Raw genomic sequence first — 16,438 nt, 5'->3', positions numbered from 1 at the left:
TATTTTTCTGATCTAATTTTTATAGATTTTAAAAAATATCACTTTTTATTTTATTAATGATTTTATTGACTAGTGGTATACACATACAATACACAGTAATTCTATATACATTATTTTATTAATTATTATATACATATAATTAATTTATAATTGCAGATAATAATTATATATATAAAAATAGATTATTATGCGTTAAAGTATATATAACAAAGCTAGAAATATTTGAGGCAGCAGATATATTGTCTTTAAAAAAATTGTCATTTTTTAATTTGATATGCCATTCATCAAAATTTGTTTTAGTGCATAAGAAAGGTAAAAAGAATATTATATATAAATATTGTTAATTATTTATTAATATATTACAGCGCTTTTTACACTTTGTAAAAGATTATTTTAATATACATCTAGTCAACATATCTAACACTATAAATTGTTTACAAAATTTTTATTAGTTGAACAACACGTGCAACCAGTATGAATTTGTTAATTTTTATAAAATTAAAATTTTTCATATCGTGAATTAGTCAATATAAATTTTGGAAGCGAAAACAGATACAATTACTTTTATAAAATTTTATATTAAAATTTTTAATAGTGTACATTAAAATATCGTCTAATCTCTTCAAAATGTCGCAAAATCGGATCATGTTTAGCGTACATACACTGTTCGTCAGAATAATCGGACATGAACGTTTCCTCTTTACCTCTTTATTCCCTTCTTGACATCTGTAATCTCAGTCATTCCACTAAGTTCATCCTGGATTTGTTGAAGTGTCTTGCCTTTCGTTTCGGGCAGAAAGAACACCGTGAAAAGGATACTGAGAAAGCAGAATACTCCAAATGTCCAAAATATTGTGTACTTGCCAAACGCTTCGTCAATGTTGCTAGAAAATTTGACGGTGATAAAACTTAACGACCAGAGGAGAGAAATCGATATAGCGGAAGCCTTAGCCTTGACGTTCGAGGCGAACATTTCGCCTATCATCGCCCATGTAACCGGCCCCCAACCTATGCAATACATGGCGACGAAGATGATGAGCGCGACTAACGGTAACCAGGATATTTGCTCTACTATGTCGTCTGCATGTTGCACGTCCTTCAAATAGAAGTACAAACCCAGGGTACACTGCAAATAAATGTCTAATCATACGACAAGCACGTAATAAAAGTTTATTGAATTAAATTACATCTCAAAGTTAAAACCAACTATTTCTATTTTTTTGACTTTTTATTAACTTTAGTATTTTTTTGTAACGGGTAAGTTGATTAATTCGCAATTAAATTTAAAAATTAAAAAAACTCACCAAGCTAATTGTTTCGCCGATGCCAGAGAAAATTAGGAGAGTTCTTCTACCTGACCAATCGATAATTACGGGTGTCATCGCTGACGCTAACAGGCGCACAATTGCGATAATAATCGGTGCTTGTTTACTAGAGATACTACCCCCGGCAGCTTCGAAAATACTTTGATTATACAATAGAATTATGTTGATACCAGTAAACTGCTGGAAGGTAACTAAGGTACACGTGTAGATCAACGCCTTAAAGTTCGCTTTCACTTTGAACAGGACTGAGATACTAATTTGATTCTTGTAATTCTCGTCGAGTATGACCTGAAAAATTGGAAACGATACTTATTAAGCAACATTTATGTTTAACTAATAATAAATTATCAAAAATTTGCCCAGAATATTATAAAACAATGGTATATAATAAAAAGTATAAGTCACCACTAAAAGATAAAGTTAACAATAAATATTTTCTCCATTTCCAACTTGTAAACTTTCAGTTTCTTAATATTTTTAATTATTCTTCCAATTAGATTGTATTTTGTGGCTGTTTTAACATTGAAGCTAGGTCTTTTTTCCGTTTAACATGACAAATACCTGGCAATTTTTGCTAGAGCTTTTATTGTAAAAAAAAATGTTTTTCGAAAGCATGTCAATCCTTTGTGACTGTTCCTCATTATCATTTAGAATCAAAGAAATAATCTTTACCGCGATCGTGCTTGTTTAATGCGCCTTTTAATAAATAATATACATTTGAACACAAGGGCATCCGCAAGATTTTTTCAATAGGGTATTCATGAAGTATTTCTTCTTGCTCTCTCTGCGAATGTCCTTGCCATCGCCGATCGCGTATGTTATCATTTTCCAGAGGAAGACAAAAACCCTTAATTACCTTCCTACGGACGTATGTTCGAACATACACTTAGCAATGATCAAGTATGCGCTCGTAGCGGTGCACTTAGTATTAATGATTTCTTTGTCTCTTGAACCATTTGCCAGAAAATCAACAAAGAGATATATGTTTGCGAATAAAATTAGCAATTTTTATTAAAACATTTTATACAGACAGTATATTTTTCTGACAAATCTGTTTGAAGAAAAATTCTTTTTTCTTTATGAAAAAACTCGAGTTTGATTACCTCGACAGTTTGTAAATTTCTTAACAAAGAATTAACAAGAAGTTAATTAATTTTCGATTCGAGTATTGATCTTAAGAATCTTAAAATTTTGGAGTTTGTATTAAAGCATGTGAGAGAAAATTGTTGGCCTACTTGTATTTCATCGGCTTCCCCCTGGGCAACTGCTTTGGATTTGCCTCGGAGCTTTGCTAGAGAAGCGACTGCCTCATCTCTGCGCCCATTGCTGAGAAGGTAGTATGGAGACTCGGGCATCATCATGAAGCAAACGAAGAAAATCACTGGCAGGATGCCACAGACAATACAAAAAATTGTGTAGCTGACAAACGGTCCAATAGCGTAAGCATATAGCCCACCAATTGCATTAGAGGGCTCAATAAAAGAGCCTAAAGTTCCTCTGATAGAAGTCTGAAAAGATGTAAGAATAGTTATATGTAAATTTGCTACTATATAATAAACAATTTAATAATCTTGAAATATTACTTAACGAAACAAAGATAATAAAATTGGAATTTACTCCAATCATACATCTTGATGGATAGGTAAACCTTCAGAAAATTTTTAGTAAAAAAGATATTATAAATAACATCTTAAAATGGAAAAATATAAATAAACAAATGGTATAATAATTATATACGTATTAAATTCAAGTATAAAAAGCTTGCCAATATTATAGTGCACCAATTTGTTTTTGTTTATATTTCTTAAAATAAAAACTAAAAGTAAAATTTTGAAAACATTAAAACTAAAATGTATCTTCTATTAGATAGTATATATTGGGTTTTATAATATTGTTTTGTTTAGTAATAGTAATTAACGTTTTTTGTAATAAAACTGAAATAAACTATCTAAAAAATTGGACCTTAATCTCTCCAGAACTGGAAACTTAACATTTTCCGTAGTTCAACATACTGACAAGGATAAAAATGTTCTAGCTTTAAAACTAAAAACTCGTCCGTAGAAGAGGCGGTCCTTTAAAGATTGTAAGTAATAGTATTGATAGTATTGATAGTAATAATAGAATTTAGATTTCTTTCCAAAGTAGAAGAATTAATTATGAAGTAAGAGATAATTTATCAATAATTGACAATTACTGATTAATCTTTTAATTATTGATTAATTTTTAATTAATAATTGATGATCTTTTAATTCTGAAATGTGAAGAATATGTTTTTCAAAGATTTTTTTACATTAAAAAAGCCATGATTGTATAAACTGGTTTTTTGCTTTTTTCACAGATTTCTTTATTAGTATTAATATATAATAAAACAGATTTCTTTATTAGTATTAATATATAATAGTAATATCAATATAATAATGTTTGGTTTTTAAGAAATAAAAAAGTTTGATTTTAAACGACTTATGTCGAAGTTTCGGACTTTCATCTATTAAGTAATTAATTATTTCTTAAACAAAAAACAAAACGAAAAGTTAAAAAATTTTGTATAAATAATTGTACATCTTTTACATGTAAAATAAATTTACCTCAGCAATTTCGCCACAGTACATGGGGTAGATCATAAATGGGATAGACTTAGCCAATCCAAGTATAAACCGCGCGGCATAAAGCTGATCAACGTGATTTGCAGTGGCAAGAAGTATCCATCCAATTGAAAACGGCACTGTACAAAACAGCAACGTTCTTTTACGGCCCCATCTGTAGAAATTCGATGGAAAAAGTCAGTTTTGTACTTAAATTGGTTATCAAATATTTAAATCTAATCGTGTTTTATTTCTTTGTGAAGATTTTAAGATACTCCTATAAAAATGTAATAAACAATATTAAATTGGTAAGTAATTATTACTTATTTTGAGTATTAAAAGTATTAACAGAAAAACTTTTCATACTAAAAATAAGTATTACTGACAAATTTAATACTGACTAATATTAAATTTTTATAAGAGCAGCAAGCTGTCGTTCTCATTATTTTTATAGCCCAAAAGATCGAAAGATTTAAATTTTATTATAATTTTAACTTTTACGTTAAAATGACAAATAACGCTATCTTGTTTACCTGATTAATTTGTTTCTCTAATTGTCAACTGATTTTAAGAAATAGTGTAGATACTTAAATCTTTGCATTCCAAAACTTGTACGTGTAATTAAACGACTAATTTTGTATGCCACCTGTCTCCGAGGTATCCTGCTATGAAGCTACCAGGAATAGAAGCAAGGGATACCAGAGATGCTATCCAAGAACTCTGATCGCTGCTAATTGGTGATCCCAAAGGTCCGTCACCGTTCATTAATTTAGGAAGAACCGGACTCGTCCATGTCATCATGGCACCAGCCGCAAATACAGATAAACTGGCTGTATAAAATTTTAGAAGTGTACAAATGGAAAGTACTTCATCTTAAAATTTATATTTAAAATAATAAATTTTAGACACAATAACAGATTGTAAATGCTGAAGTCTGAAAATTGAACACATATGTACAGAACGGATTTGTTACAAATAAAAGTAAAATAAAAAGTAAATATTTTGTTATTATAATAATGTGCATTATGGAATCTTAATCACATAATTTCCCAATAAACGGTACAGATCGTCGATCGTACGCTTCCAATTTACAATAATGTGACGTAAGAGCCGCGCGTGGACATGACATAGACGAGAATACAATCTCGCTTTAGTAAGCATAAGTGTCATAACGTAAAGCTATAATGTAAAATGTAAAACAATTCGGACATCACTCGCATCTAAAAGACGTTTTAAAACTATGTGTAAAGATATCATAAATGAAGATATAAAATATCTTACATATATTATAAAGATTTCTTATAAAAATATAACACTGGACAATATTAAATTGGCCTCCCGGGAAGAAATGTTTTATATAAAAACATATATAAATATATATAAAATATGTCCATATATGTTTATACTAGTTTCCTTTCTTTTGTAAAATTTGTTTGATATAAAAAAATAGTAGTTATATGAAAAGACAAAAATTACTTTAAAAAATAATTTTTGTATTGCTTTTTTTAAAAAAGCTAAGTATGAAAAATTGTTCATATATAATCATATACATTCCGGAACATATATAATTATATATGGACAATTTTTTATATGTGGTTTTTTTAAAAGAAGTAATGCGAAAATTAATTTTTAATTAGTTTCTGTCTTTTTAATATGACTATAATTTTTTTCATATTAAACAGTAATTTTACAAAAGAAAAGAAATTAGTGTAAACATATATAGACATATATATATATATATATATATATATATATATATATATACACGTTTTTATATGAAACATTTTTTCTCAGACTATAATTAACCATTATTTTAAGTGTACTATTGTTAATACTTTTAATACTAAAAATGAGTAATAATAACTGGCCAATTTAATACTATACAGTTACATTTTTATAAGGGTTAAACACGTTTGACACGAGAAGATAACGAACTAAGACGTATTAAATTTGTACCAAATATTTGCGAATATGTAGATCCAAATAGATATGTATGCGAAATGATCGTTCTGTAATACGAAATATGCAAATACGCTACAAAGTGAAGAGAAACAAACAATTTAGCACGTGATGTCTAACTTTGATCGTGATAAATTATTGATAATCATTTTTTTGTAATCACATCATAATTTACTGATAAAACCATCTAGTTGCTAAATGATTTAACATAAAGCTGATCGTGACATTACATAATGCTTCTCTTTTATCGATTGTAATTGATAAGAAGAATATCAAATCTTTCGACAACTGTACATAAGCATGATTTGTGTTTGTGTTTGTGTTTGTGTGTCTTTGAGCGTATAAGTTTAAAAATAATTTTGTTGAACATCAAGTTGACATTGTTTTAAGAATATTATAATGTTTTAGCACTTCTAAATAATTATTTTGATTATTTAACAAAATTATTTTTTGATTTGTACTATCTAACTAAATTTTTAGATAGTCAAAAAAAGAATTAAAAAGTGCTTTTAATTTTAATAATTATTAAAGCTAAATTTTTTTTAAATGCTTATTTGAAAAGTGGATTTTAAGACGTAAACTCTCAAGAAAAAAAAATTGATAATGGATTAATTTAGATTTCTCTCTTTTTCCGCTAGGATTTAATTCTTTATTGATGGGGACTTACATGTCGCAGCGGCCAGGAACTGTATGTGTTTGGAACCCGTTTCCGTCATGTCTTCGAAGCAGCGATTGCTAACGGTGCTCAACCCGGGTGATATCCGGATATATTCAAGTATACGGATTTCGTAGCTAGGAATGTATCATCAACTTCAAAGAGAAATTGATTGGTGCACACTATAACATAGTCTTTATAAGAATGTCCCTCTATCTTCTTGTTGGGGCATTCGACTCACAAGTGAGAGTCGTTTTCTCTTTCTTTCTAGATCTGTAATCAGTTAAGACGTTCTTTTCCTATTTTTTTTTCTTATCATTTATCTCGCAAAACTCAATATTGATTGCCAAACTGATGCGACGATGCCAAGGAAATATTTTTTTTGTTCTGCGTTCGGTTTCGCGATGTTCTCCATACTAATTTACAGTGTATGCTTCGTATTTCTGGTGTCAGTCTCATCAATAAAAAAAAAGTATGTACCAGACGTTTAAAATTAGTACCATTTAATTAAAATAATTTTAAAGACAATAATATGTATGTACAATATTACTTTTATATTCTATAAATTTATAAATAATATATTACTTATAAATAATATAACTTAGAAAACTTATCTAAATTAACTAATAATACACTTCGGGTTCTATTTCTTAAAATAATTGTGTTTGTTTAATTATTATACACTAATTATTTATATCGTATTATATAAAAATTATGTTTTATAAATGATTAAATATATAAAATTTTGTTATGGTGAATATTTATTAAAAATAACTATGTTATAGCTTGTTTTCACTTTTGCGCCATATAAATTTTTTAAATTATTGCCAGTTTTAATGATTTCAATAATTATTGACATGAAATTTTCCATTTAACAATGATATTTTTGACGTCGTTGTTAATTATTACATTCTGTATACAGATGTTACAAAATGACTAGTTTCTTATCCATGATATAGAAATACGCTGCAAACTCATTTTTTATATTTTATGCTACGTTTTCTACAGTCAGTATATGTAATATTAAAGATTTTTCATAAAATACAAGTAGAAGAATCATATTGGTATCTTATTGCATTTCCTTCACTGACCAAGCAAAAACTTACTTGTCAAAAAAAACCATTTACTTGCACGTTATAAATTTCTCTACACTCGAGAAAGTTTATAAACAATGATATGCACCAAAATATTATTAATAAGCGTATTTGTGCATAAAATGACTTCTATTATACATATATATTATAATTGTATTCCGTGCCATATTAAATTTTATGTAAAGACGTTTGGAAGACAATAAAGTATTTTTGGTTACGTATAGAATATAAAGAAGTTATTTCAAATATCAAAAAAAAATAGTGTACCTCCTCTTTACCCTCTCTTAAATTGTTAATTTAGACGTTCATTTATTGTATAATTTAATATTCGTTTTTCTTTTTAATTAAAATCTCTTTGATTCAATATTAGTAGGGAGACTGATGATCCACAACCTTAAAAATGCTTTTTTCTTATGTTAACTATATCTCTAAATTTGGCAGTAAAACAATAGGTACATATATTAGCTTCATTTTTACTTATATTAATTATTCATTATTGTAAAATATTAAGTCACTTCATATGCCATAAAAAAATTTGCACGTTATTTCTTTTTATAAATATAAATAATTATTTAAAAGTCTAACGAAATTATCAGGTGGTTAGCGTACACCGTTTGTTAGGATCAGACGTGAGTGCTTTCTCCTCACTTCTTTGTTCCGTTTTTGACATACATGTTATCCAAGTCACGCCACTAAGTTCATTCTGGATTTGCTGAAGAGACTTGCCTTTCGTTTCGGGCAAAAAGGATACCGTGAAAAGAATACTGAGGAAGCAGAATCCTCCAAACGTCCAAAATATTGTGTACTTGCCAAACGCTTCGTTAATGTTACTAGAAAATTTGACTATGAGAAAGCCTAACGACCAGAAGAGGAAATTCGATATAGCGGAAGCCTTAGCTTTGACATTCGAGGCGAACATTTCGCTTATCATCGCCCATGGAACTGGTCCCCAACCTATGCAGTACGTAGCGACGAAGGTGGTGAGCGCGACCACCGGCAACCAGGAAATCTGCTCTACTGTGTCATTTGCATGCTGTACGTCCTTCAGGTAGAAGTACAAACCCAGGGCACACTGCAAATAAATGTCTAATCATACAAGCACGTAATAAAAGTTTATTAAATTAAATTACATCTCAAAGTTAGAACTAACTATTTCTTTTTTTTTTTCACTTTTTATTAACTTTAGTATTTTTTTTGTAACGGGTAAGTTAATTAATTCGCGATTAAATTTACAAATTAGGAAAACTCACCAAGCTGATTGTTTCGCCGATACCGGAGAAAATTAGGAGAATTCGTCTACCTGACCAATCGATAATTACGGGTGTCATCGCTGACGCTAGCACGCGCACAGTTGCGAGAATAATCGGTGCCTGTTTACTGGGCACACTACCCCCGGCAGCTTCAAAAATGCTTTGAGTATACATTAAAACCATATCTATACCGGTCAACTGTTGAAAGGTAAGTAAGGTACACGTGTAGATCAACGCCTTAAAGTTCGCTTTCACTTTGAACAGGACTGAGATACTAACTTGATTCTTGTAATTCTCATCGAGTATAACCTGAAAAATCGGAAAAGATACTTGTTAAGCAACGTTTATATTTAAGTTACAAATTATCAAAAATTTTTTCAGAATATTATGAAACAATGGTATGTAATAATAAGTATAAATTACCACTGAAACATAAAGTTAACAATAAATATTTGCCCCACTTCCAACTTGTAAACTTTCAGTTCCTTAACTTTTTTTATGTTAATTATTCTTGCAAATGCATGTATTTTGTTGCTGTTTTGACACTGAAGCAAGGCCTTTTCCTGTCTAACATGTAGTTATATGACTGAAATACAATTTATACTAGATTCTTCATTGTAAAAAGAAATGTTTTTCGAAAGCATGTTAGTCCTTTGTTACTGTTCCTTATTATCATTTAGAATCAATGAAATGATCTTTAATGCGATCGGGCTTGTTTAACGCACTGTAATAGACAATACATTTGAACACAAGGACTTGCGCATGATTTGTTTAAGGGGGTATTCATGAAGTATTCATGCTGTCCCTGCGAATACTTTTGCCATCGCAGATAGAGTAAGTTATCATTTTCCAGAGGAGGCCAAATAACTTCATTGCCTTTCCTATAGACATCTATGTTCGAATATACACTTAGAATTGATCGAGTATGTGGCTGTGGCAGTGCACTTAGTATTAATGTAATAATATTATAAATAATAAGTGTTAATGAAGTATTAATATAAATAAATTTTCTTGTCTTTCAAGCAATTTATCAAAAACTCAACGAAGAGATATACAAATTAGCAAGAATCGCTTATTGTCGCCAGTAATAAAATCTAAAGATGTAGTCGACTAACTGGCTAAATTCTTTTATTATTATTTTATTAAGTTAAAAGATTACAACTATAAATTTATCCAGTCAGTCGACTACATTTTGACTTTCTTTGAAGAAATATTTGTTTGCAAATAAAATTAGAAATTTGGAGAATTAATGAGAAATAATTAATGAAAAGTAAATTGATATGCAGTTCGATTGTTCATGTTAAGAATCTTAGAATTCTGGAATTTTTTTAGAGCGGGTGATTTTATGAGAAAAAATTGTTGGCCTACTTGTATTTCATCGGCTTCCTTCTGAACAATCGCTTTGGATTTGCCTCGGAGTTTCGCTAGAGAAGCGACTGCTTTATTTCTGCGACCGTTTCTGAGAAGGAAGTATGGAGACTCGGGCATTATCATGAAGCAAACAAAAAAAATAACTGGCAGAATGCCACAGACAATGCAAAAAATCGTGTAGCTGACAAACGGTCCAATAGCAAAAGCATATAGCCCTCCAAGTGCGTTAGAGGCCTCCATAAAAGAGCCTAATGTTCCTCTGATAGAAGTCTGAAAAATGTAACGATAGTTATATGTAAGTTTGTTATTATATAACAAACAATTTAATAGTTTTAAAATATTACTTAACAAAACAAAGATAATAAAATTGCTATTTACACCAATCATACATACTGACAGATAAGAAAATTTTCTAAAAAATTTGCAAAGAGAATTTGCTATAAGTAAAATCTTAAAACTTAGAAGAATAAATAAATAATCAAATAGTATAACAATTATATACGGATTAAATTTATGTATAAAAAGATTGACAATATTATTGTACACCATTTTATTTTTTGAATTATATTTCTTAAAATAAAAACTAAGAGTTACATTTTAAAAACATAAAAACTAAAATGTATCTTCTATCAGATGATATATATTGGGTTTTATAATATTGTTTTGTTTAGTAAAGGTAATTAATGTTTTTTGTAATAAAACTGAAATAAACTATTTGAAAAATTTGACCTTAACCTCTCCAGGATCGGAAACTTATTATTAAGCGTTAGAGCAATGTTATCTTTACTGTAGTTCAACTCACTAACAAAAACAAAAATGTTCTAGCTCTAAGAAAATTGTCCAAAAAGGGCCGGTCCTTTAAAGGTCATAAGTAATATAATATAATTAAATGCATTAATAGAATTTATATTTGTTTCCAAAGTAGAATTATTAATTATAAATAAACTTTTAATTAATAATTGATTATTAATTTTAAATCTTAATCTTTTAATTTTAAATTGCGAAGAATTTATTTTTCTAAGATTTTACATTAAAAAAGTTATAATTGTAGAAATTGAGTTTTTGCTTTTTTTAATATTCTCCGCAAATCATATTTTTTTATCAGTATTAATATATAATAGTAATATCAATATAATAATGTTTAGTTTTTAAAAAATAAAAAAGTTTGTTTTTAAGCGACCTATGTCGGAGTGTCGGACTTTTATCTATTGAGTAATTAATTATTTCTTAAACAAAAAACAAAACACGAAAAAGTTAAAAACTCTGTATAAATAATTGTACTTCTTTTACACGTAAAATGAATCTACCTCAGCAATTTCACCACAATACATGGGAAAGATCACGAATGAAACAGATTTAGTCAATCCATGTATAAATCGCGCGACATAAAGTTGTTCAACGTGATTTGCAGTGGCAAGAAGTATCCATCCAATTAAAAACGGCACTGTACAAAATAGCAACGTTCTTTTACGGCCCCATCTGTAGAAATTCGATGGAAAAAGTCAGTTTTGTATTTAATTTGGTTTCCAAAATATTTACATCTGCTAGTGTTTTATGTCTTCGCAAAAATTTCCATATATTGCAAGCTGTCGTTACTTATCATTATTTTGACAGTCCAATAGATCGAAAGATATAAAGTCTATTATAATTTTAACTTTAACGTTAAAATGACAAATAACGCTAGTTTGTTTACGTGGTTAATTTTTTTTTACTTCTGAACTGATTTTAAGAAATAGGGCAGATAGTTAAATCTTTGTACTTCGATACTTGTAATTAAACGACTAATTTTGTCTGCGCACCTGTCTGCGAGGTACCCTGCTATGAAGCTGCCAGGAATAGCACCGACGGCCAATAGAGATCCTATCCAAGAACTCTGCTCGCTACTAATTGGTGAACCCAATGGTCCGTTCCCGATCATTAAGTTAGGAAGAACAGGACTCGTCCATACTGTCATGGCACCAACAGCGAATAAAGATAAACTGCCTGTACAAAATTTTAAAAGTGTAGAAATGGATAATACTATGATGCATGTTAAAATTTATATTTAAAATAATAAATCTTAGACGTAATAACAGATTGTAAATGCTGGAATCTTAGAATTAAATACACATGTTCAGAACAAAATTGGTCACAAATAAGAGTAAAATAAAAATATTGTATTATTATAAGTAGGGACCCGGTTCCATTCGGTTCTTGTGTTTTTTTCTTTTTTTTTGGTGCAATGACTTTATGGGAACAATTCAAATCAGTTTTTGTTTCCTCTACACTCTAAAATTATTTAAATTATTATTAAATATTTCTAAATAATATTAATTACCTATTATTATTTATTAAGAAATAAAAAATTAAAATCTAGAACTAGAACTGAAAAAAAACCGTAATTTAAACGGTTTTTAGTTTTTTTTATTTGTCAAGAAATTAGAACCACTGAAATCCTTGTTAATCTTGTTAAAATCTTGTTTACCTGTTACACTAAACCGGTACAGTTTTCAAATATTTTATTAAACCGTAACTAAAACCGAACCATAATTTGATTTCGGTCCGGGTCCCTGAATTTATAACAATATGCTGTGGAACCTTAATTACGTAATTTCCCAATAAACTTTACAGTTCATACAGATCGTTGATTGCACGCTTGGAATTTACAATAATGCGTCGTAAGAGCCGCACGCGGACATGACGTAGAAGAGAATACAATCTTGTTAATATTGTCATAACAGTACAGTTATAATTTAAAATAGTCCGGACATTGCGCGCGTGTCTAAAAAATGTTTTAAAACAATAACGTCATAAAGGAAAATATAAAACATTTTACACATTTTACAAAGATTTCTTATAAAAATAAAATACTGGGCAATATTAATTTGGCCAATATTAATTAATACTTATTTTAAATACACTATTGTTAATACTTGTAATACCAAAAATAAGTAATAATTACTGATCAATTTAATACTGTCTAGTATTACATTTTATAAGGATTGGACGCGTCTGACACGAAGGGATAACAATTATTGTGACGTAGTAAATTCATGCTAAATATTCGCGAACATATGGATCCAGATAGATATGTATGTGGTGTAATCGTTTTGCAATATATATTATGCGAATACGCTACAAGTTAAAGAGAAACAGACAATTTAGCACGTGATGTCTGATCACGATAAATTATTGATAATCAATTCTTTTGTAATCATTTACTGATTAAATCATCTAGTTGCTGAATGATTCGGTATTTCTTCTATCGACTTTAATCGATAAGAGAAATATCAAATCAGTCAGCATCTGTATATAAGCATGATTTGGGTGTATGTATAAGTCTAAAAGTAATTTTGTTGAACTGTTATGTTGACATTGTTTCAAGATTGTCATAAAGTTCCAGCACTGTTCGAGTATCCTACATAATTATTTTAATAATCCAACAAAATTATTTTCTGGTTTGTACTGTTTGATTAAATTTTTAGATACATCGGAGAAATTTTTTTTTCTTCAGAATAATTTTAATATTTTGATTAAGATTTAATGTAAGAAAAATAAAGAAGAAATGAGAATTAAAATGTAGAGGAATAAATTTGTAACAAGTAATAAAATCAGAAGCTATTCTGAGCCGCAACTCAAAAATTGTAAATAAACAATATATGGATTTTATAATTAATAAATTTCTCTATACAGGAATGAAAATAAAAATATCAAAGAATTAAAATTGCTTTTTCAAAACTTACAGTATTTAACGAGAGCAAAGGTAATCGCAAAATAATGGATATAATATAACAGTTTTATATAAACGATTAAGTTGATATATTTGTAAAAAAAATTGAATTATTAACTTAATCCATCTCATTTTTTAAATAATTTAAAAAATGTTTTAATTTTAATAATATTATCGCTAAATTGTTTTGAAAAAGTGCATATTAAAAAAATGGATTTTAAGACCCAAACTCATAAGAAAAAAATTCGATAATGGATTAATTTGGATTTCTCTCTTTTTCTTCCAGGATTTAATTCTTTTTTGATGGGAACTTACATGTCGCAGCGGCCAGGAACTGCACGTGCTTGGAACCCGTCATGTCTTCAAAGCAGCAATGACTGACGGTGCTCAACCCGAGTGACGTCCGAGTATATTTAAGTCTCCAGATTGTTTAGCCAGAAATGTATCACACAACTCCGAAGAGAAATTTATTGGTGCACACTATAACATAGTCTTTATAAAAATGCTTCTCTATCTTCTCGTTAACACAAGTGGAAGTCATTTTCTTTCTGTCCCGTTCGGGTTTCTGTAATGAGTTACTACGTCTTTTCCCTATTCTTTTCTCTTATCATTTATCTCGCAAAACGCGATAGTGATTGCTGATCATGGCATGCGACGATGCCACGGAAATATCTTTTTGTTCTGCGTTCGGTTTCGCGACGTTCTTCATATTAATTTACGATGTATGATTCGTATTTCTGATGTCAATTAAAAAAAATATGTATCAGACGTCTAAAAATAGTACCATTTAATTAAAATATTTTAAAAATCGCAATATGTACAATATTACTTATAAATAATATAATTTAAAAAATTCATCTGAATTAATACAGTTCGGGTTCTATTTCTTATAATTTTGTTTGTTTAATTATTATACATATTTATATTTATATCGTATGCAAATTATATAAAAATTATGTTTCCTAAATAATTAAATATATGAAATTTTATTATCATTAGTATTTATTAGAAATAATTATGTTGTAGTTCTTTTTTATTGCGCCATATAAATTCCGTAATTTTAATGATTTCAATGATTATTGATATAAAATTTTCAATTTGACAATGATATTTTCGGCGTTGTTGTTAATTATTACATTCTCTATAGAAACGGTACAAAATGATTAGTCTCTTATCTGTGAACGAGAAATACGTTACAACATTAATGATTTTTCATACTCTACGCTACGTCTCCTACAATCGGCATACGTAATATTAGAAACTTGCGATGTAGTACAAGTAAAAGAATCATATTAATGTTTCATCGCATTTCCTTCACCGATCAAACAGGAACTTGCTTGCCAAAAAAGAATGTTTACTTGCACAATATAAATTTCTTTACGCTCGAGAAACACAGTTTATAGACAATGATATATACAAAAACATCATTAACGTGCGTATTTGTGCATAAAATGACTTCTACTATACACATATATTATATTTGTGCTATGTGTCATATTAAATTTTATATAAGACGTTTGGAAGACAATAAACTATTTTTGGTTGCGTTTGTAGAAAATAAAGTTATTTTAAATATCAAAGTACAAATAGTCTACTTCCTTTTCACCTTTTTTTACATTTTTTGTTTGGAGGTTCGTTTATTGTATAATTTTATATCCGTTTTTCTTTTTAATTAAAACTTTCTTTGATTCAACATAAGAAGACTGATGGTCTGCAAGGTTAAAGAAGTTTTTTCTTATATTAAATACATCTCTAAATTTTTCAGTAAAACAATAGCTACATATATTACGTTCACTTCTGATATTCTACTTGATTATTCTTTGTTGTAAAATATTAAGTCTCTTGATATGTCATAAGAGTAGAAAATTTGCACGTTATTTCTTTTTATAAATATACTAGCTATGCCCTGCCACGCGTTGCTGTGGCTCTCTATTCTTATGCTACGTTTTTTTCAAATTTTCTTTGCTTTTGTTGTTTAACTTTTAAGAGCCTTGCTTTACTGTTGCTCTTTTTATTTTATTTTTGAATAAGCATTTATCTATCTTTAATAAATCTAATATTCATTTATTCACGTACTTCTAACTTTTTTTTCTAAAAGCTGCTATGGATTTAGAAATTTATTCAAAAAACTGTTTTAAATAAGTTCCTTTTTTTCAATAAAATAACAGCCATCTTTATTTTTCTTATTATCTTAATTTAAACACAATAGAAACATTCTTCGCTTCTCCTGGTCTCTCCCGTTTCTTCCCATCTCTCCTGGTCTCTGCTCGTCTCTCCCGGTCTCTTCCGGTCTCTAGCCGTCTTTCCCCGTCTCTCCCCGTCTCTCGCCGTCTCTCCCCGTCACTCCCGGTCTCTCCCCGTCTCTCCCCGTCTCTCTCGGTCTTTCCTAATCTCTCCCCGTCTCAATGTGTCAAAATTTCAATAATATTAATGAAAAACTATTTTTTACATTTAAATTATGGCCATCATTTTTAAAACACACGGTATTTCCAA

The 16,438-nt window shown here is 28.9% G+C and overlaps 2 protein-coding genes and 1 long non-coding RNA gene across 3 annotated transcripts; 1 reads left to right on the top strand and 2 right to left on the bottom strand.

The window, feature by feature from the left end:
• Positions 1-348: 348 nt before the first annotated feature.
• LOC118645185 (facilitated trehalose transporter Tret1-like) lies at positions 349-7,644 on the bottom strand. Its single transcript, XM_036285802.1, has 7 exons — positions 7,628-7,644; positions 6,534-6,658; positions 4,554-4,737; positions 3,911-4,082; positions 2,561-2,833; positions 1,305-1,613; positions 349-1,126 (listed from the first exon to the last, which is right to left on the bottom strand). Exons 1-7 carry the CDS (start codon positions 7,642-7,644, stop codon positions 701-703), a joined length of 1,506 nt encoding a protein of 501 aa, XP_036141695.1. The 3' UTR covers positions 349-700.
• Positions 7,260-15,939, bottom strand: LOC105829701 (facilitated trehalose transporter Tret1). Its single transcript, XM_036285684.1, has 6 exons — positions 14,261-15,939; positions 12,036-12,219; positions 11,544-11,715; positions 10,234-10,506; positions 8,866-9,174; positions 7,260-8,687 (listed from the first exon to the last, which is right to left on the bottom strand). Exons 1-6 carry the CDS (start codon positions 14,301-14,303, stop codon positions 8,208-8,210), a joined length of 1,461 nt encoding a protein of 486 aa, XP_036141577.1. The 5' UTR covers positions 14,304-15,939; the 3' UTR covers positions 7,260-8,207.
• LOC118645156 lies at positions 12,293-15,494 on the top strand. The gene is made up of 2 exons (XR_004962954.1): positions 12,293-13,673; positions 14,232-15,494. It is a non-coding gene; the product is annotated as an uncharacterized LOC118645156 (long non-coding RNA).
• Positions 15,940-16,438: the final 499 nt, after the last annotated feature.

The sequence above is a fragment of the Monomorium pharaonis genome, chromosome 4 (genome assembly GCF_013373865.1).
Source record: "Monomorium pharaonis isolate MP-MQ-018 chromosome 4, ASM1337386v2, whole genome shotgun sequence".
Taxonomy (NCBI): Eukaryota; Metazoa; Arthropoda; class Insecta; order Hymenoptera; family Formicidae; genus Monomorium; species Monomorium pharaonis.
This window is presented reverse-complemented; position numbering and strand designations above follow the sequence as displayed.

Bases quoted from the DNA above. Each gene is read 5' to 3' on its own strand.
- LOC118645185 (XM_036285802.1), bottom strand. The intron at 1,614-2,560 runs GTAGGCCAACAA...CCAATTTTTCAG, and splicing joins GGGAAGCCGATGAAATACAA to GTCATACTCGACGAGAATTA. The intron at 1,127-1,304 runs GTGAGTTTTTTT...ATTTATTTGCAG, and splicing joins TCGGCGAAACAATTAGCTTG to TGTACCCTGGGTTTGTACTT.
- LOC105829701 (XM_036285684.1), bottom strand. From the start codon at position 14,303: ATGACGGGTTCCAAGCACGTGCAGTTCCTGGCCGCTGCGACAT. The intron at 11,716-12,035 runs GTGCGCAGACAA...GAATTTCTACAG, and splicing joins GCAGGGTACCTCGCAGACAG to ATGGGGCCGTAAAAGAACGT. The intron at 9,175-10,233 runs GTAGGCCAACAA...CCGATTTTTCAG, and splicing joins AGGAAGCCGATGAAATACAA to GTTATACTCGATGAGAATTA.